This window comes from Scatophagus argus, chromosome 16, assembly GCF_020382885.2.
Source record: "Scatophagus argus isolate fScaArg1 chromosome 16, fScaArg1.pri, whole genome shotgun sequence".
Lineage (NCBI taxonomy): Eukaryota > Metazoa > Chordata > Actinopteri > Scatophagidae > Scatophagus > Scatophagus argus.
In genome coordinates, this window is record NC_058508.1 from 5,946,513 (window position 1) to 5,970,644 (window position 24,132).

Consider the following 24,132-nt stretch of genomic DNA (forward strand, 5'->3'; position numbering starts at 1 on the left):
AATTCCTCGTTTTGTCCGACGTTTTCTTAGATAAACAACATGATATTTATACTGTGAAATGATCGTTCAGAAGAATGATCGGGGGCTTACGCTCATTGGTCCACGGTTGACCAATCACAGCAGTGCCACCACGTACACGGTATAAACAGGAAGCGACTGCAAATTTGTTACGCTGCTCCTTTTCAAAGACTGAAGTGTAGATTCTTTGATACCAAGACGTGTAAACAGAAGGGCTCCTACAATGAAATTCATTCAGTGGCACGCTCTCATTAAAGGAAACACAATGTCGATGCCAGAATGATAAGGTAAGTAATAGATGCTTTGATAATTTCATAAGTCCTCTGACTTTGTCTACGAGTTGACTAGTTTGACGCTCGAAAGCTTGTGGCTGAAACTGAGAAACGGACATTTTTAAGTCATAGTTCATATTGAAGTCATATTTAATTCGTAATGTCCCATAATTACAATCGTAAAGTGCCTATTTTATGTTTTTGTTTTGTTAGCAAGTGTTTGTGACGTACAGTGCATACAAAGGTAACACAGTCTACATGCAGTATGTGATTTGAAATTAAGGTACGGTACATTAATTAGGGAGGAACGTTAGTAATCGGTTCATTGTAAACTTCTTAAAGGACTAATGCCCACCATTTTGTCTTACCTTCTCTAACCAGCATTTAAAATGTTCTTAACAAGCTCCGTCATTATAAGTAACCTGATGATGAAATGATTAACAGAGTTGTCACTGATTTATTTTCTATCAGCACTGCAAAACATTTAGTATGCTAGGTCTGTAGGTCCTACTCTATAAATGTAAAATGAATCAGGATGTTGTTGTGTGAGATGCAATACAAAAGTCTATTAAATTACATAAGTTGAATATTTTACAATATATTGATTATTGTGGATTTTCTCATAATGTTTTTTGAGACATAGCTCAGTTCTGATATGGAAAACTTGTGAAAATGTATTTTTATTAACTTTATTTATTAGATATTATGAATGTCTTAGTGGTGGAAGGTATCAACAAGTGCTACACAAGAGCACAATTTAGAGGTACATGCTCCTTTATACTTCTGGGAGTATTGCACAATATTTCAAAGAGAAATGTTGTATTTTTACTCGCCTAATCTGTCGGTTAGAGTCACTAGTTACTCTTCACATGGATATTTTATGCAAAATCATCTGATGTCTAATTGAGATCCCCTCTCCCCCTCCCCCTCTCTACAGTATATACCCATGAAAGTGCACATCTTATACCATGGAGTGAATATGTGACTGCTGCTTGTTGCAGTCATCTTGTATCTATCAGTGTGACGTGTTGCCGCGGGGAGGCCAGATGTGGTTGGGAGTAGGCTACTTGCACCTCTCCTACTGCAGCTAAACTGGCATATCTGAAATTCCTTGAGTCACAGGGTGCAGTCACATGGTTTCCCTATTTACTTACTGTCATGGAGAATTATTCACTTTAATGTGGGTAACGTCAATTCAACAACCCCAGGATCAGAGTTTGTTTGTTTCAAGACATAATAATCTAATTAACTGTATATGAGTATCATGTTGTATTGTGTTCCCGCTATGTCTTTGTAGGTTGCTATGGAGATAAAGAGCAGTTCTTTACACTCACTCTCAGTCATCCTCAGTTATGAATGCCAGCACCTCCTTGGCAGGCTGTGAGGGCCAGTCCCCTGCAGATCACCTAATGGATGACTGGCTCTTCCTCTCCTCTGAGTCTGCTGGGCCTCAGCACCTGGAAGGTAGCAAGGAAGACCAGGAGACAGAGGACAGAGGCAAACTCAAATCCAAGTTGGTTTCAGCATGGAACAGCGTCAAATATGGTCTGTTTTACCAGTCTGACATAGTGACTGGTTTACACTGTGGCTGTGTAGCAAGAGCAAGTCTGATTGTTCTCTTTTGTTTTGTGACACAAAACTCTCTGTTCCCTTTTATGCTTCAGGCTGGTCCTTGAAACAGAAATCCAAATTCAGCAATAGCTCTCCTGTGATCATGCTTGGACAAACCTATGAGCTGAAGGATCAGGGTGAGGCTTTGAGCGGTGTGCACTCGTACTGTTTGAAATGTTATCTTTCATGTGGTTTCTCAAACCAAGGTTAGGTTTTAAGCAAACTCTGTAACTGTTTCAGGGCAGAGAGAGCGTTTCCTTCAGTCCTTTGCATCTCTCCTGTGGCTGACGTACAGACGGGGTTTCCCTCAGCTGCCGGGTGGCTGTCTGACCACAGACAGTGGCTGGGGTTGTGTTCTACGTACTGGGCAGATGCTGCTGGCGCAAGGCCTGCTCCTGCACCTGATGCCTTCAGGTGACCACACACACAGACATACCTCAATGTAATGCAATCATTGTCAGATATAATCAGATACTATAACCTACTTGTGGACAATGTAAGCTAGGCTAGTTAGGTTTTAGCAGGACTGATTTATTTCTCCAGCTTAAGCTACCTCTGACAGCAAGCCTGAACTACCAAAAGTGCAGTCACTGCACTTTTTTACGTCCGTTTTGTAATTCCTGTAAATTTTTATGTGATGTTTTTCATAAATTCCACATTTATGTCATGCTAATTTTATAGAAGTAAGTCACTTCTACTCAGTCATTAATTGTCAGAATTAATAATAACATCATACATTTACTGAAGAGAATCAATACAATTCTTTTCGCGATTTGATTCTAGTAATGTAGATTATATTTGTGATGAAAGTTTAGTAATTAAAAAGCAGTGACTTAAATATTAAAGCCTATGCTCAGTTACAGTACAGTTTGTTCTGTCCACGCCTGTCTGTTTAGAACAATGAAAAACCAAAGCGTCCAGGACCGCCCAGGTCATGTGATAAATATCTGGTCTCTCATTTAAGTTGCATTGTACAATACTCATGTTACTTTATCTTTACATGATTTTGAGGTTGGACTTGGTCTGTGAGCCATCATGTGGTCAGAGATGACATGGACCTGCTAGCGATCCGCCCCACAGACGGTGCAGAACATGCACTGGTTTTAAAGGAAATACCGAACAAAAGGGGACGAAAACTGAGCTTGGATTCTTGTCTGGACAGACCCATGGAGGCTTCACACAGAAGGGTAGTATCATGGTTCGCAGACCATCCCACAGCTCCTTTTGGCATACACAGGCTGGTGGAGTTGGGCAAAACTTCCGGGAAGAAGGCCGGGGACTGGTACGGACCTTCTATTGCTGCGCATATCCTTCGGTGAGACCTGAAGTCATGACATGGCAGCCCAGTCCAACTATTATCAGCATGTAGCATCCTACAGTTAATTACATTTTGTTCCAGGAAAGCTGTGGCAGCATCGGTGGACCTTTCCAATCTAGTTGTGTATGTTGCACAAGATTGCACCAGTGAGTGATTTCTTTCGTCAGTGTATTTCTTCTCTCCTCTGAATGGCTAATGCAGCTAACAGAGAAATGGATAAGCTCTTTATGCTTATTTGGACATTCCTCTCTCTTATTGAGAGCAGGCTATTTAATAACATATGAGTCTTTTTGTTAATTAATTAATTTATTTTGCTGCTTTCCATTTTCATGATACATAACACAACAGTATATCACAATACTGTGTGTCTCTGTGGGTCTGAGGGAATCCAAAACATGCATACACGCTCTTGTGAAATAATGCAAAACGCGATGGGAGGCAACACAAAATTATTCCCACTTGGACCTTTCGGGAGCTCTGTATGAGTTTGATGAGGATATGAGAAGAGTTATTGAACCATATGGACATGTCTTTGTGTGTTTTGTCCTTTTTTTCTGTGTTCAGTCTACCTTGAGGATGTGAAGAGATTATGCGAGCGGCCTGCCCCTCAGTCGTGGAAATCCGTCATCATTCTGGTTCCTGTGCGACTTGGAGGACAAGATCTCAATTCCTCGTACATCACCTGTGTCAAAGTACTCAAATTTATTCATTTACTGCCATGTGCATTCTGTGTAAACCAAGTAGTTTATGGGGTCAAAGTGGGTTCCTGGTGGGAGTTCAAGGGTTTTTCCTGCAAAAGTAGTACAGCTAAGCTATAATTTACTAGGAAACAACTCATTAAAATATCTGAACCCTAGGTTTCATTCTCCCTGTGTACAGTGTGGTCCCATAAAACAGCATCCTCCTGCATGACTTTCTCTATGGCCTGAAAACAGAGAAGTCCCTGTTTTAAATCAAGAAAAAAAAGCCTTTTAAGTTTCAAAGAACAACATCTCTTTCATCATCTCTCCTCCGCAGAGACTCTTGACATTACAGTGCTGTATTGGAATCATTGGGGGCAAACCGAAGCACTCTTTGTTTTTCGTCGGCTTCCAGGGTATGTGAAGTACGTTCTACATCAGAATTATTGCGCTCAGCTTTTGATGTCAGTCTTTTGACTTATTTTCTTCCTCTGGCTCTGATGTGCAAAAGATGACCATCTGCTGTACTTGGACCCTCACTACTGTCAGCCCACAGTTAATGTAGCAAAGGCCAACTTTCCTCTGGAGGTATGAGGAAGTACTATTTCTCTTCTTCTTTTCACTTCACGTTGTGTTCCCACCTGTGACAGCTAGCAATGTAAACCAGTGGTTCCTGACCCTCCTTTTCAGATTCATTCCCACAGTCCTGTCAGATGAATCCATTTGAATGTTAGTTTAAACTGAAAGTTATTTAACACTATTAACCATATAAAAGTGGATATTAGAATACTTTTATTTTTTATTTTTTACTTTTACTTCTTTTACGATTAAACCATCAGTGTTTTGGTTTGTTTAACCTGACATACTGTGTGTACTGCTTGTAGCAGACACGAGATGTTTTGACCATTTGGCAGGTTTTTTCTGGTTATTTAGTAGTTGTACTTATTATTCATTTAGACAGCTCTGCTCATCTGCCAACTATTTTTATGCACTCTCAATTGCAATGCCTGGTGGTGTCTGTTTTTTTTAGTTGAGCTTCTGCACAATCTTTCTTTGTATCCCTTTGTAACTGCAGAAATACCAGCTGAGGTAAAAGTACCTGGTTGGGAATCACTGCTATAAACTGACTTGAGTGTAAATATTGAATCAGTGTCCACATCAGACCTTTATAGAAATGTTTTCATTTTTGTTTTCTTCATCTCCACACGTCTTGCAGTCGTTTCACTGTAAATACCCCAGGAAAATGCCTTTTTCTCGCATGGACCCCAGCTGTACCATCGGATTTTATGCTAAAGGGCAACAGGACTTTGAATCACTGTGCACGGTCGTTCATGAGGTTTGTGACTATGTTATTCAGCTTTTTATTCATGGGACATTTTGCTGGTGTGTAGCTCTTTGATAGTTGAAGAGTTGTCTTGTGCCTGGTGTGAGTTTGCCTGACATGCAGGAAAGCGATTTGAAACAGATGAAGTTTAGAGCTTTAGTGCCATCTCTTTCTCCCACAGGCTCTCTCCACATCTACGGACACGTACCCCATGTTCATATTTTCAAAAGGAAAAAGTCAGGATGAGGAGGGAAGCAGTGGACCCACAAACAACATCGCCTTTATCAAGAGGAAGGATGAACTGAGCAGAGTCAACACCGACAACAGCATGGATGAGTTTGTTCTGTTATGAACAGCAGATCAGATCTGCCCTGAGGGGCATACCGTGATCGATGATCACAAAAAATGTGACAGCTACATTGTGTGGCAACTACTGAGTGCAAGAACAAACACTGTCTTCACATCCACAAGTAATACCTTAAAGAGACTCCTTAAAGGTTTCCTGAAATGAAGTGGTTGAGTATCATCACACTTGTATATTTTTATTGCTGTTTTGTGCTCATTTGTATCTTAATTTATTGTTTTAAGGTGAGAACATTTAAATTAATATCATTCAATTGAAGGATGAATGTTTTTTTTATTTTTCCATCTCAGCCAGTTTGTGTTTATCCATAAAATCCATCGAAAGGTTCCTTTTATTTAATCTATTCAACAATAATAATGAATTTAAGGCAAGCACTACTTGGACATTCAGTCTCTCACTGTTTAATGTCATGTGACAGGATGTGCTTGCCTTTGAATGGATTAGAAAATTGGATTCTTGTAAGCATGTGACTAACACATGAGAAACAGAAAGCAACTTTACTGGAGCAAAAGTCTCACGTTGTTGGTAAACAAAATTTGCTGAAAATATTCTTATGAGCTGGATTACTTTTTGCTGTCTTTTATCTGAATAAACAGTTTATGAACAACAAAAAAAAAAGATCTCTATTTAATTCTCAACTCCTCAGAGGGTCACAAAGGATGTTTGTTTCATCTGACTACAAAGTACATCATACTGGGAGGAACCTTTAGGTAACTCATTTGCAAATTCTGCCCTGAATCTGAAAACGGGACAAGGAAAGACACAACTTTGCATTGCATGGTTTGACAAGCATAATCATTTCAAGTTAATGAAAAGCAGAGCCACCACAGAGGTTCAGGATCTCTTCACCAAAGCATTTTCAGATGAAAATACTTGCGTAGATAGGTAATGTTGTAGGTCTAATGAGGGAAAGCTTACATGCAACAGCAGTTTTTGGACAGCACTGCTTCCTGTCTTGTGTGTTTTGAGGTAAACAACAAGACCATCTGTGTCCTTGTCCACGTTATAAAGTTTGAAACCTTTGTCGGTCTGTTCACCTGAGGTCTGAGTGTCCCTTCTTCTTTTATACCGTGTAGGTCCCATGAGAGCATGGGAGTCCGCACACAGGTTCAAGATACTGACACAGGCCTGATCTCATCCTGAAGCAGAGCAGCCACCAGCATTCAGCAGTAGCTGCAAAAATTACATGGACGTCTCAAAATGGGCTTCACAATGTTTCTTACACGATGGTGGAAACATTGGAGCACCTTTGATGTGTATGCTGTTGTCAATAATTATGTAGATTACTAAAATAGCAACCCTAACATTAAGGTGAATAAATAGTATGAGCTACTTTTGTGGTTAACTGTAAGTATAACAGTGTTTAACATACTCTCAGTCCAAAAGCAAAACAACCTCTGCTGTAGATAATATCCACCCTGAGGTTAGTTTGGTAAAGTGAATTTAAGTACTAAATTGGGCTTAAGCAATTAATGATCAATTATTTGAATTAATTAAATAATTTTATGAAAGGATACGTAAACGTAATGTAACTGCGTATGGACAAACAAAACAACCATGTCGAAAAGGTCCTCTTGGGTTTTGGGAACTCCACGGGCACATGTTTTGTTTTTATTGTTAAATAAATTTAATAATTTAATAACAATCTATTAATGTACAAACTGTATTAGATGAATTAATAATGAAACCAACAGTAACTCGTACTGAATAACTGAGAGATATGAGATATGATAAACTGCATCCACGCTCTCTCTCTCTCTTTCCACTAATACGACACAATACTCTTAACTTTGATTTCTTGCATATGGCAGAGTATCTAAATATTTTGGCCTTGGGATAAGCGCTCAGTTAAGTCATCACCCTCGCTGTTTCTTCGACAATTATGCCTCTCCCATCCCCCACGCCGGCTTCTCGCTCTTTCATCCGCCACTGTAATGCAGCCTTTACTGGGCATGCGGGAAGTGAGTGAGGCGGTGGATGGGGGCGCTATTGAGTCGCACAGGCCGGTCCCTGCGATACAATCTGCCGGGAGGGGGGGGGGGGTTGAAGGAAAAAAACCAACTGGGTAGGTCGGTCTTTGTTTCTGGCTAAGAGGAAAACCAAGAGACGCTGTAATCGGTGGGGATTCAAACATCACCTTTCGCCACTTGTGTAAGTCGGCTATCAATTTATTTTGAGACCAGACGAGTTTTGTCTGTGTTTTAACGCTGCTGTAAGAGGGTGCATGTGCTTTTTAAAGGTAGTTTTTGTTGAGGAAAAAGACGAGACCGACATTACAGTGCCGCTGCTGTGGCGCGACAGTGTGCAATGAATGAAAATTGTTTTTGGAAATGTGCTTAGAGCGGAGCACCCAGCCAAGGGTACGGGAGGCGCGTTGGATCAATCAACTCCAGCGATGAGGGATGCTCTAACATTTCACATCTCGCCGCATCTGGACAAACAGCTCGAGAAACAACACATTTTTGTGCCTAATTGGCCTGGGAGAGCGTGGCAGGCTAGGCTAACTCAACTAGCTCGCTAGCATGCTAGGCATCGTCAGCAGCCAACTTATGTTGTTGTGCTTTTACCTAGCTGGCTAGTCTGAGTCGGGCTTGTGTTCTTTGTGACTTTACCATCAATTTAGCGTCTTCTCGCGGATGAACAAGTTGTCCAGTGAATATAAGTTTACCCACGTTACTTCGTGTACAGCGGAAGGTTAATACGACAGGTTTACATTTTGCTAACGGACATAATGTAAGGTTAACTATAAAATCCGCCAAGGCCCGGCTAACGCTAGCAAAGCTACCTATGCTAGTAATAGCCACCCTAAGTATTATTTTCTTGAAAATGTAAACATTCTAACACCTGGAGTGACAGAGTTTTCACTTTGAGCTACTGTCGTATCAGTCTCTTTTAAAGGATGTATGTGTCTGTGTCAGCAAACGTTGTATCTTGTTCAAAAGAGCCTTGTCGGCATATTTTTGATTATAGTCTTGACCCATGAAATGAAAATTTAAATGACCTCCTGGCTACGTATTATGTGCATGAAGTTTATACTTTGTAGATAAAGTAACATTTCTTACTTGTTATTGTTAGAAGTGAGATAATGTGGTATCAGTGTTGTTAATTATGCCGTTCCATTCAGCAGCTGACCATCTGTCACAATTCTAATTAACAAGGGTTCTGTTTTGCATGTATGTGAATGGACATTTCACCCCACAACAACATAAAACGTTATTTCCTGTGATAAGTTGTGGTTTAGAGGTTTGGGTTCAAGCTAACGTAACGTATGCTGGGGGGTGCAGTTTTGTGTGGTTTCACAGAGCATCACTTTGCAAAATTACCTAACAGGAGCAGTGATCCACAGGTGTTATTGAGAGCTGCTTTCTGAGTTTTCTGCTAACTGTCTAAGCTGCTGACTACATACTTTTGATCAATAGTGTCAATGTAGTTTAGTTTATTTCATTTTAGATAGATAGATACTTTATTGATCCCGAGGAAGATTTAGTGTATCATTTCCAAAAGCAGTTTTACAAAAACAAATAACACACTGTAATCCAAACTACTATGTGCAGACAGAAGTTTGCCTTCCCCGATGGCCATCCATTTTCCCTGCTTTATTTCTTAATCACAGATCACATAAAAACAATACATTATCAAATATATTCAGTGACAGTCATCTTAACAGAAGCATTATTCATTAAGTTCATTTCTGACTTTAATGACTTAACATATTAGTAATAGTGTTATTTAATCAACTGATTCTTCATATTTCAAATGTGACTTGATACGTGGTCCATTGGTATGCTGTCTTACATTCACCTTGTTTGTATGTCTTATTGCTCTTTTCTTTAATACACACAGAGATGTAGTATTGGTCATATATGTGTTGCCCCACGCCTCTGCGCAACTTAAAAGTGGTAGAATGCACAGAATACAACATGCAACACAATCAAAAATGTTCTGGTCCTTGTTCAAAACTGCAATACCTTTACACACTTTCTTCTTTTATATGTTCTATATAAGGTTTTCAAGTACATTTGTGGTCCACCCAAAACAAAAAAATCCCCAAAACTTAATTTAATTTTATACCAGTTCAAATGTCAATTATTTTCATTAAATTACTTCTTAAGAATGACCATTTCACACACTGTACTACACACTGTAATTATCTTTAAATCTTATTCAAAACTAAAAAAAAATATTTTGTTTTGTCTGTGACGAAGCAATGTTTTGTAGAGATCTCATTGATATTTAAAATGAAAAGTTTTGGGCCCAATGCAAACCCTTGTGGTACCCCACATTTAATCTTTTTAAAATGATTCATTACCAGCAAAATGCATAAGGTACCGCAGTGTGATTTTTTTTTTTTGTTTGTTTGGTTGTTATATTTTTTGTTTAAGTAAATATACAAATGTGTGTGCATGAATACTGATGGGTTCTGATCATTGCGTTCATTCTAGTTGTCATCTCTGTTCACAGGGGTACTTGCTGCTGCCACACATTCCCCGTTTCCCCTGAGAGATGTCCACCCCTGATCCCCCAATGGGAGGGACACCTCGGCCTGGACCCTCCCCAGGCCCAGGACCATCTCCAGGAGGTATGATGGGTCCCAGTCCAGGTCCATCTCCAGGCTCAGCCCACAGCATGATGGGGCCCAGCCCAGGACCTCCTGGATCTGGACACCCCCACCCACCACAGGGACCCTCAGGATATCCTCAGGACAACATGCACCAGATGCACAAAGTACTAAGTCATTTTTTATGCTTTGTTTGCCCTCATTAATATGTTTTCCTCTTGGACTGAAAATACGCAAATTTAATTGTATTTAATATTAATTTTTTTTGTTTGTTTTTTCATCTTTTGAACATTTTGTGATTATGCAGTTTGCTTACTCCCTGCTCATGCATTGGTAATTACCATTTCAGGTTATAGTGTACAAAGCCAAGACTGTACAAAGTGTATAGCTTTGGGGCAGTTATAAAATAATAGTTAGAACCTCTCATAAAAATAATAATTCTCTCTTATAATCAGCCCATGGAAGCCATGCATGAAAAGGGAATGCCTGATGACCCCCGCTACAGTCAGATGAAGGGCATGGCCATGAGACCAGGTGGGCACAGTGGGATGGGACCCCCTCCAAGCCCAATGGACCAACATTCCCAAGGTAACAATCACACAATACTGTGTTTAATGTAGTCTGTGTTGTAGGTTATAGAGGAATAGAACTTTGCGTGAATACATTCTCACATTGATATCATTGTGGTGTGCTTGCAGTCTGAAGGTTGCAATACTCATGGTGCAGTGGGTAATGAATGATTAAAATTGAGGCTCTCCTTTTTGTTACTAAAACGCTCTAGAAGGGAACAACAGATCACTGAGTCATTTGCACATACTCTGCTGTGTGTGTGAGAAAACCCATCCAGCCGGTTTCTCTTCTTGTATCGCTGCTGGTTTGGCAGCGTGATCAGACAGCAGCAGGCGGGAGGATGGGAGGAGCGATGTTCATGAGCTTCCCCTTTAAGACAGCAACAAAGACAGCTGTATCTACAAAACCACACAGTCAGTAAGCAAAAGAGAATAGGAAGAGAGACACACAGGAACACTGAAATGGTAGTGACAGCAGCGTGTATGATATGGAGATATGTCTAAGTTAGGTAAAGCAACTGAAAGAGAGTAAAACTACGTGCAGCTTTGCTTTTAGTCATTTTGGCCAAATGTGGTTTAGTTGGTAAAATACTTTGATACTTCTAAACCTTAATGACAGTCAGTATATCCTCTCTCATGTAAATACAGGGCTATGCTTGAGTATTTTTTGAGTTACCCATCATACATCTGTTCTGTGTCCCCCAGGTTACCCCTCTCCATTGGGAGGCTCAGAGCATGCACCTAGTCCCGTCCCAGCCAACGGACCTCCCTCTGGTCCTATGATGCCCGGAGGTCCCTCTGGACCTGGAGCTGGCCCTATGGAAGGCAGTGGGGACCCTAACCAGGGAATGGGTCAGCCTAACCGTGGGGGTCCCCAGGTTCCAGGTGGACCAGGTGGAGCAGGAGGTGGACCAGGTGGTGCAGGTGGACCCACTCCTTTCAACCAGAACCAGTTGCACCAACTCAGGGCTCAGATTATGGCCTACAAGATGCTAGCACGCAGTCAGCCCTTACCAGAGCACCTGCAGATGGCTGTGCAGGGGAAGAGACCCATGCCAGGGATGCAGCCACAGCCAATGCCCAACATGCCACCCACTACAGGACCTGGTGGGGGGCCTGGGACTGGTCCGGGACCAGCTCAGGCCAACTACAACAGACCACATGGTGAGTTAAGTCAGAATGCTTTTTTTTAGTAGATTTTGGTTATATGGCTCTTAGGAAAATGATATCCTAACATATTTTCAACATTAGCTTAAAACAAAGAAATATTTTATGGCTCAGCAGAGACACCTGGTGGCTGAATATTTAGTTTGTTCTTTAGCTGTCTCAGTGTTTTTTTAATTACCTGAAAAATCATCTTGTTCTTCTTGTTTTAGGAATAGTAGGTCCAAATATGGCGCCTCCTGGACCTGCAGGAGTTCCCCCAGTTATGCAAGGCCAGCCTACCAATGGACCACCAAAATCATGGCCTGAAGGTAAACCTGATGCTCCAGATGCTCACGTCCCTCAGCCCTTTGTATGTTTGTGTGCACATGCATTAAAAGTGACCTCCTTTGACTCTTCTCTTCTAGGACCAATGGTTAATGCTGCTGCCCCCTCCAACCCTCCTCAGAAGCTGATTCCACCTCAACCCACTGGCAGACCCTCTCCCGCTCCTCCCTCTGTACCCCCTGCTGCGTCCCCAGTGATGCCGCCTCAGACGCAGTCCCCAGGGCAGCCTGCCCTGCCCCCTCCCATGATGCTTCACCAGAAGCAAAACCGAATAACCCCCATCCAAAAACCTCGCGGGCTGGACCCCGTTGAGATCCTCCAGGAGAGAGAATACAGGTGAGACAGGGTGGGGCATTATATGGAAAAACATACTTGACGTTCTTTTTGAAAATATAGAAGGCACACAGTGCTTGTCTCTCATTTGGACATGTCAACGTGACAACAACTGCATCTTTGTTATGTCTGCGTTTTTGAACATGAATACCATGAGTCAGAAAAATCTAAGAAGATGTAAAGTTGTTGTACATAATTTATTTCAAATTGTGGATACTCAGCCTGAAAGGTAGGAAAAGCAGTGGTTTGAATTTGTGGTCATCACTAATGTTGACTTGAATGATGACTTTTTCAGGCTACAAGCTCGTATTGCTCATCGTATCCAGGAGCTGGAGAACCTACCTGGCTCTCTAGCAGGTGACCTGCGCACCAAGGCCACCATCGAACTCAAGGCCCTGAGGCTACTTAACTTCCAGAGACAGGTAACCATGAAGTTATCGATCTGCAAGGAATGTTTAAACGATAGACGACATATAACCCCTGCTTATTTCACGAGTCTCCAGTGTTACTCGCCCGTCATTGTTTTCCTCAGTGGAATACATCCAGTGTTTATTTTGTTCACTTCTTGGTGCTTACAGCTCCGTCAAGAGGTGGTGGTTTGTATGCGTCGTGACACTGCTTTGGAAACTGCCCTTAACGCTAAGGCCTACAAGCGCAGCAAACGTCAGTCTCTACGCGAGGCCCGCATTACAGAGAAGCTTGAGAAACAACAGAAGATCGAGCAGGAGCGCAAACGTCGCCAGAAACACCAGGTACACTGTGTGAAATGGCTCACGTGGGTGACAGTAACCAACATCCAATTTTTGGTTTTGTTGTGACCTGCTTTCCAAAAACTATACAAACCACCTTGAGGCAGAGGAACAGTAATAACACTTTTTAACAGAGCACAAAGTGAAACCAGAAGGTTTAAGAGAGGAATATAACAGATGTGGCTTTGTGTGTTCTTGTTTTGATAGGAATACCTCAACAGCATCCTGCAGCACGCTAAGGACTTTAAGGAGTACCACCGCTCCATCACAGCGAAGATCCAGAAGGCCACCAAAGCTGTCTCCACCTATCATGCCAACACTGAGCGTGAGCAGAAGAAAGAGAATGAGCGCATTGAGAAGGAGAGAATGCGGAGGCTAATGGTGAGACAGCTTAGTACCATATGAGTCTGTATTTGCTAATTTCAGAAGGATAAGGCAGACATGTTGTTTGTTATTAATATGTTGGTCTAACCTTCTTGTCCCAGGCTGAAGATGAAGAAGGCTATCGTAAACTCATTGACCAAAAGAAAGACAAGCGTCTGGCCTACCTGCTACAGCAGACAGACGAGTACGTGGCCAACCTCACCGAGTTGGTGCGGGCTCACAAAGCCGCACAAGCTCTTAAAGAGAAGAAAAAGAAGAAGAAAAAGAAGGTACGTGTGTATAACAGTCATTGGTGTGTGTCTCTTTTGCTATAAATTCCATTTTTATGTATACTTTTCTTTTGTATTTTCAGAAGCCAGAGACTGTGGAGGGTGGTGCTGCTGCTCTGGGACCTGACGGAGAGGCAAGTTTAAGGAGGACCACATCCTCCTCAAGAAAATGTCCTCATTAATCTTAAGTGCTGTTTGTCCATATACCTAACATGTTCTTCACAGTATTAATGTGTTTCTCTTATCCTCTCCTCTCCCAGCCTTTAGATGAGACCAGTCAAATGAGTGACCTGCCGGTGAAGGTCATCCACGTGGACAGTGGAAAGATACTGACTGGGGTCGAGGCACCTAAGGCTGGCCAGCTGGAGGCCTGGCTTGAAATGAACCCAGGGTCAGCATCATATCTGGTTAATAGTAACATTTGTGAGGGAGATATTCATATTGTTTGTTGAATATGTTGCTGATGTTCTGCAATAAAGGGTAAAAAGTTATAGTTTTATCTTAACCTTGTTCTAAACTTTTTGTTCCTTTGCAGATATGAAGTGGCGCCACGTTCAGACAGTGAAGGCAGCGGTTCAGAAGAAGAGGAGGACGACGACGAGGTAGAGATGCACAGTGATCTTTACATCATGACGAAATGGTCATTTGTAAATTCTTGTAGTTTCCTGACTGCTATTTTTTTAATTTTTTTTTTTTTTTGTCAGGAGGAAGATGATGAGCAGCCTCAGCCCTCTTCAGCTCTAGCAGACGAGAAGAAGAAGATTCCTGACCCAGACAGTGAAGATGTATCTGAAGTGGATGTTCGGCACATCATTGAGTAAGATGGACTTTTGGCCGTCTTTGTTGGCAATAAATGAACAAAGAACTATTAAAAATTATAAGTAGTGTGTAAGTGGTGACATTTAGTCTAGTTTTGTGTAACCTAACTTACATAAAATTAGACTAAATGTCACCTTTTGTTTTATGTTTGTATTATAGTTGTTTTTATTTGTCATTTTTTATTTGCCCAGAAAGGTCTCATTGTATTTTTCCTCCACCAGACACGCCAAGCAGGATGTCGATGATGAGTACGGTAATGCATCTTTCAACCGAGGTCTGCAGTCCTACTACGCTGTGGCTCATGCTGTCACTGAGAAAGTGGACAAACAGTCCTCACTGCTGGTCAACGGGCAGCTCAAGCAATACCAGGTATACAACCAAAACACGCTGTGAAGTGTAGGATAGCATCATTTATTAGGGAGTCCAATACTTGTGAGATTTTATCAGATATGTGCTTCTGTTTAGTAGTGAGATGCTTAATGAGTTGAGTGAACTGAAGCTAAATTTGACCCATTTATGTTCAGATCAAAGGTTTGGAGTGGCTGGTGTCGCTTTACAACAACAACTTGAATGGGATCCTGGCTGATGAGATGGGTCTCGGGAAGACGATCCAGACCATCGCCCTCATCACTTACCTCATGGAGTACAAGCGCCTCAACGGGCCCTTCCTCATCATTGTACCACTCTCGTAAGCCCCAACACATCTTCCTCAGTTCCCTTCATCTGTGCCAACATAAACTTGAAGAAAGTTTTAAGGGTGGTTTTATGTTCATATGTTGAGCAGATTAGAAACGTCTCTGTTGTGTCTTTTGTCAACAGAACTCTATCAAACTGGGTCTATGAGTTTGATAAGTGGGCGCCATCTGTTGTGAAAGTCTCCTACAAGGTCAGTGGCACCCACTTGTATTTTCAGTCACTTCTTGTCATGAGGCAAAGAATTAAAAACTTTAGGTCAAATATAAGGAATGTGGCTGATTTAAGTGCCTGTGTTGTTGAACATCAATGAAAAACATCTTCTATTGATTTTCAGGGCTCTCCAGCTGCTCGTCGTGCATTCGTTCCCATTTTGCGTAGTGGCAAATTCAACGTGCTGCTTACCACCTATGAGTACATTATTAAAGATAAGCAAGTGCTGGCGAAGGTAAGGAAGGATCCTCAGCTTTAGTTGTAGGCTGTTCACAAAATGTATTCATTCATGCATCAGATTCTCAGGCTTTTCTCTTTTGTATTTCCTCCCAAAGCTTCGTTGGAAGTACATGATTGTAGACGAGGGCCATCGTATGAAGAACCACCACTGTAAACTGACCCAGGTCTTAAACACGCACTACTTGGCCCCACGGCGTCTGCTGCTCACAGGCACTCCGCTGCAGAATAAGCTGCCTGAGCTCTGGGCCCTGCTCAACTTCCTGCTGCCCACCATTTTCAAGAGCTGCAGTACATTTGAACAGTGGTTCAACGCTCCCTTCGCCATGACTGGAGAGAAGGTGCGTTATAGTCTGCTTGGGTTTACTGTGATCATACAAGTAAAAATAAAGAAACCAGATAATATGCATAAATAAACCTTCACAATTCACAAATTGCTTGTACAGTGCTTTTTGTTTCTGAACATAACCTCCTCATCCTCTCTTACCTTAAAGGTTGACCTGAATGAAGAAGAGACCATTCTGATCATTCGACGTTTACACAAGGTGCTCAGGCCTTTCTTGCTGCGTCGACTCAAAAAAGAAGTCGAGGCCCAGCTGCCCGAGAAGGTCAGCTTGCTTTCAAATTTACATAATGTTGTTATCATACATATTCGTACATTGTTTTGCACGTTTAGATATAATTTCATTCTTTGTGATTTCATTGCTTCATTAATTTTTATGCTCTACACCAGTGATTCCCAACTTTTTCTGTTTGATGTACCATCAGAGCCTTTTAAGATAAATTTGTTAAATAGTTTTTCATAAAATTGAATTGTCAGCGTACAGTTGAGTTAGTTTTTTCCCCTCATTACATTTAACTTTTGTTTAGCCAAATTCTGCGCTTGCTTTCTTGTTAACTTCGGTTTTCACACAAATGTGAAAATATATGCATTTTTTAAGAACTAAGAACTAAGAAGAAAGTTAATAATTCCTAAGACCTTATTATATTCTAGGTGGAGTATGTGATCAAGTGCGACATGTCAGCCCTGCAGAGGGTTTTGTACAGGCACATGCAGGCCAAAGGAGTGTTGCTCACAGATGGATCAGAGAAAGACAAGAAGGTAAAGAGAATAAAGTGTATTTTAAACTTAATCAGTGAAAATGAATTTTCTAGACATTTAACTATTTTTTTAATCTTTTTTCTCCTTCTGAATTTTCTAGGGTAAAGGTGGTACGAAGACCCTGATGAACACCATCATGCAGCTCAGGAAGATTTGCAACCACCCCTACATGTTCCAGCACATTGAGGTAAAAAACAGAAGCTCCACTTTAATCTAAACTTTTCTCAGCAGTCCACTACAAGAGTACAAGCAGTTTGCAGAATGCAGATAGACTTCACAGTAAAATGAATGGAACCTTTTTGCCCTGTTTGTTTCACAGGAGTCCTTCTCCGAGCATCTTGGTTATTCTGGTGGAATCGTGAGTGGGTACGTAAAGTTTGAAATTGTGTGTTTGTAACACAAATGTGGGTGTGGATATATGTTATATGTAGTGACTCATTCTTCCTCATACTGCTCCTTCTGCCTGTCCAGCCCTGACCTGTTCCGCTCCTCTGGGAAGTTTGAGTTGCTGGATCGCATCCTGCCCAAGCTGAGGGCCACCAACCACAAAGTGCTGCTCTTCTGTCAAATGACCTCACTCATGACTATCATGGAGGATTACTTTGCCTACCGTAACTTCAAGTACCTGCGTCTGGATGGTGAGTCACCTCTGTCCAGGGCCAATGCTCAAACAGTACCAAACCTTGTCTCTTTTATGAGAATGTTTTCATAGCAGACTTGTAAATGAATATGTAATGGTTATTCTCCTTAGTATTTATTTCCCACGGGCCTAACTATATGGAGCTCAGATCCACTTTTAACACTGTTTTTCCCCCTCTCATAGGAACCACCAAGGCTGAGGACCGTGGCATGCTGCTGAAGACATTCAATGACCCAGCCTCTGAGTACTTTGTGTTCCTGCTGAGCACCAGGGCAGGAGGCCTGGGCCTCAACCTGCAGTCTGCTGACACAGTCATCATCTTTGACAGTGACTGGAACCCACATCAGGTACTCAAATGCAAACAAACAAACATGTTGTTATCCACAAGGGTCTCATTTATGGCATGGACATATTTTTTGGGGGGGTATACTGTTTGTCTTTTATTGATGAACAACTAGGTTGTGACAAAGTCACCATAGTACAACATGCACACAGCGACTCCTTCCTAACAAATCATATGTGCATACCCCTACAGGACTTGCAGGCCCAGGACAGAGCCCATCGTATTGGCCAGCAGAACGAAGTGCGCGTCCTCCGCCTCTGCACAGTCAACAGCGTGGAGGAAAAGATCCTGGCAGCGGCCAAATACAAACTGAACGTGGACCAGAAAGTCATCCAAGCTGGCATGTTCGACCAGAAGTCTTCAGGCTATGAACGTCGGGCCTTCTTACAGGCCATTCTGGAGCACGAGGAGCAGGACGAGGTCGGGGCTCGAGGTGGCTGCCGCACTAGGGGGGCGTGGGTGGGTGTGATCTGAACGTGTTCCCACATCGCCCGCCCACCCACATCCGCCTGTGCGCTGCCCCACCTCTTCATTCTCTCCTTTTTGTTTCTTTTCTTCTCTCTCTTTTCCCTGTTCCCTCTTTTCTCAGGATTTGTGAGCTTTCCGCAATCCAGACTTCTTTTCTCGCTTATGTATTTCTGCTTCTGCATAACCTTTGATGGTTAATATACTTTGTCTTTCATACTGAATATAAATACTTTTCTTCTGTGATACCTCTTCTTTCTGCTTTCAAAAGTATGTTTTGCTTTATGATGCTTCACTGATCAAATACAGTTTCAGTTAAACTCACCTTTTAGCCATGTAACACAGTCCTGAAACGATGTTTAGAATGCCCACATAAGGTAAATAGTGATATGCATTGAATTACTTTTGTGTTTTCGTGTAACAGTCATTAGTTCAGAGACTTGGCTCTGAGGTGCCACATAATTCTTTTAATAGTTTCTTGTCACTCACTGTGTCTCATTTGTCTGCAGGAGGAAGATGAAGTGCCTGACGATGAGACGGTCAATCAGATGATTGCCAGAAGTGAAGAGGAATTTGAACAGTTCATGGTTAGTCCCACTTCCATATTAATTATTATAAGTTTTAATTTTATAATTCGCCTCCACTAAACCCCCTGCTGCGTTCTTTCTTTATTGCAGCGTATGGATCTAGACCGACGCCGCGAAGAGGCCCGCAACCCGAAGAGGAAACCTCGTCTCATGGAAGAGGACGACCTGCCCAGTTGGATTTTGAAAGATGACGCCGAGGTTGAGAGGCTAACTTGTGAAGAGGAGGAAGAGAAGATGTTTGGCAGAGGATCCCGCCAACGCAAGGAGGTGGACTACAGTGACTCGCTCACTGAGAAGCAATGGCTTAAGGTGGGATGTTACTATGTTTAGTAGTGAGAAAATGCTTGTGAGAAAACTTCGCACCTTAGATGTGGCTCAGTGATCATTTCTCCTCACCGCAGGCTATAGAGGAGGGAAATCTCGAGGACATTGAGGAGGAAGTGCGTCACAAGAAGACGACCAGAAAGCGCAAGAGAGACCGCGATCACGACGGTGGCCCATCCACACCCAGCTCCAGCAGCGGCCGGGGACGGGATAAGGACGAGGATGTGAAGAAGGCCAAGAAACGTGGTCGCCCGCCTGCTGAGAAGCTCTCCCCCAACCCTCTTTCCCTCACCAAGAAGATGAAGAAGATTGTTGATGCTGTCATCAAATACAAGGATGGGTGAGAACATTTCATAATCTATGCGATATTTGACCCGATTTTTACACTGAGAGAGAGCTTTGGCTTCAGTAAAGCTGTCCAAATGAACTGTCAGAAACGCTATCTGTATTCCAAACAAACAAATCCTGGTTATGGTTTTGTGAAGAGGCAATTTTAGTGTCAGCATTGACTCACAGTGAGACATATTAAACTTCCATTTCTCATCAGTAATGGCCGACAGCTGAGCGAAGTCTTCATCCAGCTGCCATCTCGCAAAGAGCTGCCAGAGTACTATGAGCTCATCCGCAAACCAGTGGACTTCAGAAAGATAAAGGTAAAGATCAAAAGTAAACACAGTACGTTCTCTTCGTGTTGAGATAAAAATAAGAACGTGTCTTTTTGCTTTTGCATCTGATAATTTACTGCTTGCCTGACTGCTGCCGTCTTTTCTTCCCTCCTTCCATCAGGAGAGGATCCGGAGCCATAAGTACCGCAGCCTGAACGACCTCGAGAAGGATGTGATGCTGCTGTGTCAGAACGCCCAGACTTTCAACCTGGAGGGCTCTCTGGTGAGTAAAGCCAAAAGCAGCCACGTTCTTAGTCAAAATAAAATAAGTAAATAGTGGAATAAGCTTCCTCTGGAAAATACTTATCAAACCCGAGGAAAGCTAACATGGTCTCTTTCTGCCAATCTCACAGATCTATGAGGACTCCATTGTGCTGCAGTCTGTCTTCACCAGCGTGAGACAGAAGATCGAGAAGGAGGATGAGAGCGAAGGAGAGGAAAGTGAAGAGGAGGAGGAGGAGCCAGATGAAGGCTCAGAGTCTGAATGTGAGTACCAGAAACAAAGCTTTTACATTCAATCAGATGAGGGGCCCTTTATGCACCATCTTTGATTTCTGTCAGCTCGTTCAGTGAAGGTGAAGATTAAGCTGAGCCGGAAAGAAAAAGGGGAGCGAGGAGGTAAAGGACAACGGCGAAGGGGCCGCGGGGCCCGGGCTAAACCTGTGGTGAGCGACGATGACAGCGAGGAGGAACAAGAGGAGGTGAGGCAACAGCAACAAAACATGGACATTCTTCATGTGTCCTTGCTGTTGGGTTTGACGCTAAAGACTTTTTTTTCACTATTCTGTGACTTGGACCAAATGAAAGTAAATAAGGTCATACAGCAGTATTGCAACAGTCAGTGTTTTTAGATTTAATCTGGTTGGTTCATATGTGTCTGCTTGTTATGTTACCTCTGCTGTGGCAATACTTGATTCAAATCAATTAATTAAAATCATCGGGAAATTAATCAGCAACATTTTATAGATCAAACATAATGATAGTTAGTCCCACAGGTAGTTGGCATCCACACATCACAATGTTTGAAATTTAAAGGGTATGCACAAGACACTAATGGTACATAACCAAAATTTTAAACTTAAAGTATCAGCATAAAAAATGCAGCAAAAAGAACACAAAAGGTCCTTGGAACACAAACAGGAATAGATTGTTTTCCTCTTTTTATTAATGACCTGCACACAGTGCTGCTACAGAAAAAGTCAGAGCACACATCAACACATTTGTAATAATGTTAATCTCATGTCTGATCTTTATGGCTCTGCTACTTTTGATTTTATCAAATTCAGATATGTCATTGCATGTGTCATACTGTTTGTGAATACTGCACTTCTGTGTACTTCTGTCAGCAAATCTTTGTTTCCTTTTGTGTTGTTTTGTTTCAGGAGCGTTCAGCCAGTGGCAGCGAGGAGGATTGAAGTGAAACCACTTGTGATTGGGCCAATGGCCCACTGAGCCCCTCAACTGGACTTTATATATTTTACTTAGATACAGCAGGGAGACGGTCAGTGGAAAGGGCCTAGTTTTACCTAGATGAGCTGATTTTTAGTGAGACAACTGTATTCTCATTAAAGTATACCATTAATTAAAAAACAGTAAAAAAAATAATAAAATATGAAAGATATGAACCATCCACTTCCATATTTAAACCATTTTCCCAGTATGAATAGTAGTGTCTTTTTGCCTTTTTTGTTTTCTCCTGTAAATGGAAAATTGACAGAGCCTGAACTATAGACTGATCGTGGGCCATTAAGACAGCTAACTGTTTTTTTAAGTGGTATTAATTTTGTCGTCTTTTACTTTAAGACAAAGCATACAGGAACCGCGCGTCGCTGCGTTCCCTGAAGTCCCTTTTTGAATGCATGTCGTGCGTGTCTGTGGAAATGCACCTGGATGTGTCTTCACTATTATCTCTGTGTTTAATTTAAGACTACAAGCGGGATCACGGTATATCCCACCCTGCAGCCCCTCCCTCTCAGGTTGTGTATGTAAAGGGGGAGGGAGGGATAGGACCATTTTCTCGTGTCGGTGTCACTGGATTCCAAAAAGTACAATAAAGGCATCTCATAATTAATCTGTAGGCTTTGTTTTTCTTTGTCCAAAATACACAGCTCAGGTTATAAACTGCCATGATCACATCTGTACACTAGATGGCCTACTAAGAGCAGGTAGCTGCTTACTTGAGGCTTAATTCCATCCTGTACATCACAGCCAGTTTGTTTTTACTTAAACCATAGACTCCAGTGCTTTCCAACCTTATGGAGGTGCCCCTGGGGTCCTGTCAGATGAACTCAAGCAGTCACATTTTGACCAACATCCCCAGTCATCTGCCAGATGTAATTATTATTATTGTTATTTTAAACTGGATGTTATTTAACTCTATTATTGTTTTAAAGTTGATTTTGTCCAGGTTTATTTTTTTTCATGCATCTGGGCTGTCCGTGTGTCAGTTTGGTCAAGTTTTCTCTCAATCTACGAGCTGCAGTAGCTGGTCATTTTACCCATTCATCCATCTCCATTTCAGATGTGTTCGTCATAACTGTCGATGCACTGCTTTTCACTCTTGACTTTTCCGACAATTTAAGTATTACTGGTAACCATCTCAACTGCTTTCAATTAGTTTTAGCTAATAATGTCATTTGTTTATCCATTAGGCTAATTCTAGCTAATGTTGGGTATAATTTCAACCATTTATCTTTTACTTTGCAATGTTTCAGAATTTATTTAATACTTTTAGCCCCATTTTTCAAATGTCAATCAGTTACTTTTACCTATTTGAAACATTTAATTTACTATATCACAATTTCAACCATCACTTTTAGCTAATGATTAGATTACGGTAGTAGTTTTAATGAATTTTCAGTTACCACATACTGAATGATTTTATCACTTACAAATATCTTTTCTTGAGCTTCTAAAAGCATGGAGGTGTAGCTTTCCTCTAATCTTCTCATCTTAGTTTTCTAACACCTTCCTCACTCTTCTGAAGTTACTCGACGAGCCTGCTGCAGAAACTCATCCTTCTTCCCCTCACGTGATTTTGCTAGTATGTAGGGGCAAATGCTCCAACACCTGAACAAACATGAAGGGTTATATATAAGCTACAAATCTGCTGTGTGGGTGATTTCTCATGTCTTGGCTGAGTTTTTGAGAAACAAGACTCGCCAGCAAGCATGATTCTCCCAGCAGGCAAATATTCCTGAGTGAATGTTTGTTTATACAGTTGTGTCTGTCATTATTTCAGGATTCATTTGCTCTCTCCTCTATGAATATTCACTTCTAAGATTACACAAAGTAGTTAGTTAGTAGTCACCGTTAAATGATATCTGAATCTGGAGTAGATTTGCGCACTTTCATCATTCTGAACCATTTCAACACAGTGTCAGTCTTATCTTTTTTTTTCCCAAGGCCAAATGTATCTAAGAAACAGGTCATTTACTGAGCAGCACGCCCTATCCAGTCCAGGAATGTATCCCTGTGCTGGTAAGTGGATCATCAGTGGATGATGGATAGCTGAACAAATGCAAAATTAAACTTGGAACATTTGGTGGAGACATCTAGACAGACATCTTTCCTTTGCCTATGTTTCTACTGCAGAAACTCACCCGCACTCTCCCACGTGTTTAACTGCATCTGGAAGAACCCGATTTGAACTTACAGGGAAGACTGAGACAGAAAATCAGTTGGAGCCAACACATTGTTTTGTTTTGGTTTTTTTTGTTTGTTTTGTCAGGAGAAGCAGTGAATGTGAAGAGGGCTGTGGGGGCAAGCATACTGGAAAAACCAGAAACTGTTTACAAAGACTGGGGAGATTTAGATTGTGCATAATGAGAGTAAGCGAAAGCCCATCAGTTGCACTTCAGGGGTGTGTGCTGCAACCTCATCTGCACCCTTGTTTCTATTCATGCTTGTTCTGTCAGGGCATACATCAGGAATGTCTCCCTCTCTGCATTGGAACCTCTCTTTTCAATCAGTGTTTCATAAAGTGGCCAAAGAGGCAGTGTGTGTGTGTGTGTGTGTGTGTGTGTGTGGATGGTGGCTCATCTCAGTGGAAAGTAACAGGCTAACTCAGCCACAGTTCACAAAACTTTTGATGTTCCACAGTCG

General features: G+C 41.8%; 2 protein-coding genes across 3 annotated transcripts; both read left to right on the forward strand.

Moving 5' to 3' along the window:
* Positions 1-149: 149 nt before the first annotated feature.
* Positions 150-6,194, forward strand: LOC124073287 (cysteine protease ATG4D-like). Its single transcript, XM_046415435.1, has 11 exons — positions 150-305; positions 1,588-1,835; positions 1,955-2,038; positions 2,142-2,315; positions 2,913-3,216; positions 3,301-3,365; positions 3,784-3,911; positions 4,237-4,315; positions 4,411-4,487; positions 5,116-5,235; positions 5,405-6,194. Exons 2-11 carry the CDS (start codon positions 1,643-1,645, stop codon positions 5,573-5,575), a joined length of 1,395 nt encoding a protein of 464 aa, XP_046271391.1. The 5' UTR covers positions 150-305; positions 1,588-1,642; the 3' UTR covers positions 5,576-6,194.
* A 1,384-nt stretch (positions 6,195-7,578) lies between these two features.
* smarca4a (SWI/SNF related, matrix associated, actin dependent regulator of chromatin, subfamily a, member 4a) lies at positions 7,579-22,099 on the forward strand. Of its 2 annotated transcripts, none has more exons than XM_046415160.1 (34): positions 7,579-7,738; positions 10,049-10,312; positions 10,601-10,733; positions 11,420-11,878; positions 12,091-12,189; positions 12,286-12,541; positions 12,834-12,960; positions 13,117-13,290; positions 13,495-13,668; positions 13,773-13,940; positions 14,024-14,074; positions 14,201-14,331; positions 14,476-14,542; positions 14,645-14,757; positions 14,981-15,128; positions 15,284-15,447; positions 15,579-15,645; positions 15,790-15,900; positions 16,001-16,243; positions 16,397-16,510; positions 16,897-17,004; positions 17,105-17,191; positions 17,324-17,370; positions 17,476-17,642; positions 17,828-17,991; positions 18,180-18,446; positions 18,962-19,039; positions 19,130-19,348; positions 19,441-19,703; positions 19,911-20,016; positions 20,150-20,251; positions 20,382-20,514; positions 20,590-20,729; positions 21,411-22,099. In XM_046415160.1, the coding sequence occupies exons 2-34, from the start codon at positions 10,091-10,093 to the stop codon at positions 21,441-21,443; spliced, it is 4,935 nt and encodes a 1,644-aa protein (XP_046271116.1). In that variant the 5' UTR covers positions 7,579-7,738; positions 10,049-10,090; the 3' UTR covers positions 21,444-22,099. The 2 variants fall into 2 exon arrangements, with proteins under 2 accessions (XP_046271116.1, XP_046271118.1); XM_046415162.1 differs by having other exon boundaries at positions 18,180-18,407.
* Positions 22,100-24,132: the final 2,033 nt, after the last annotated feature.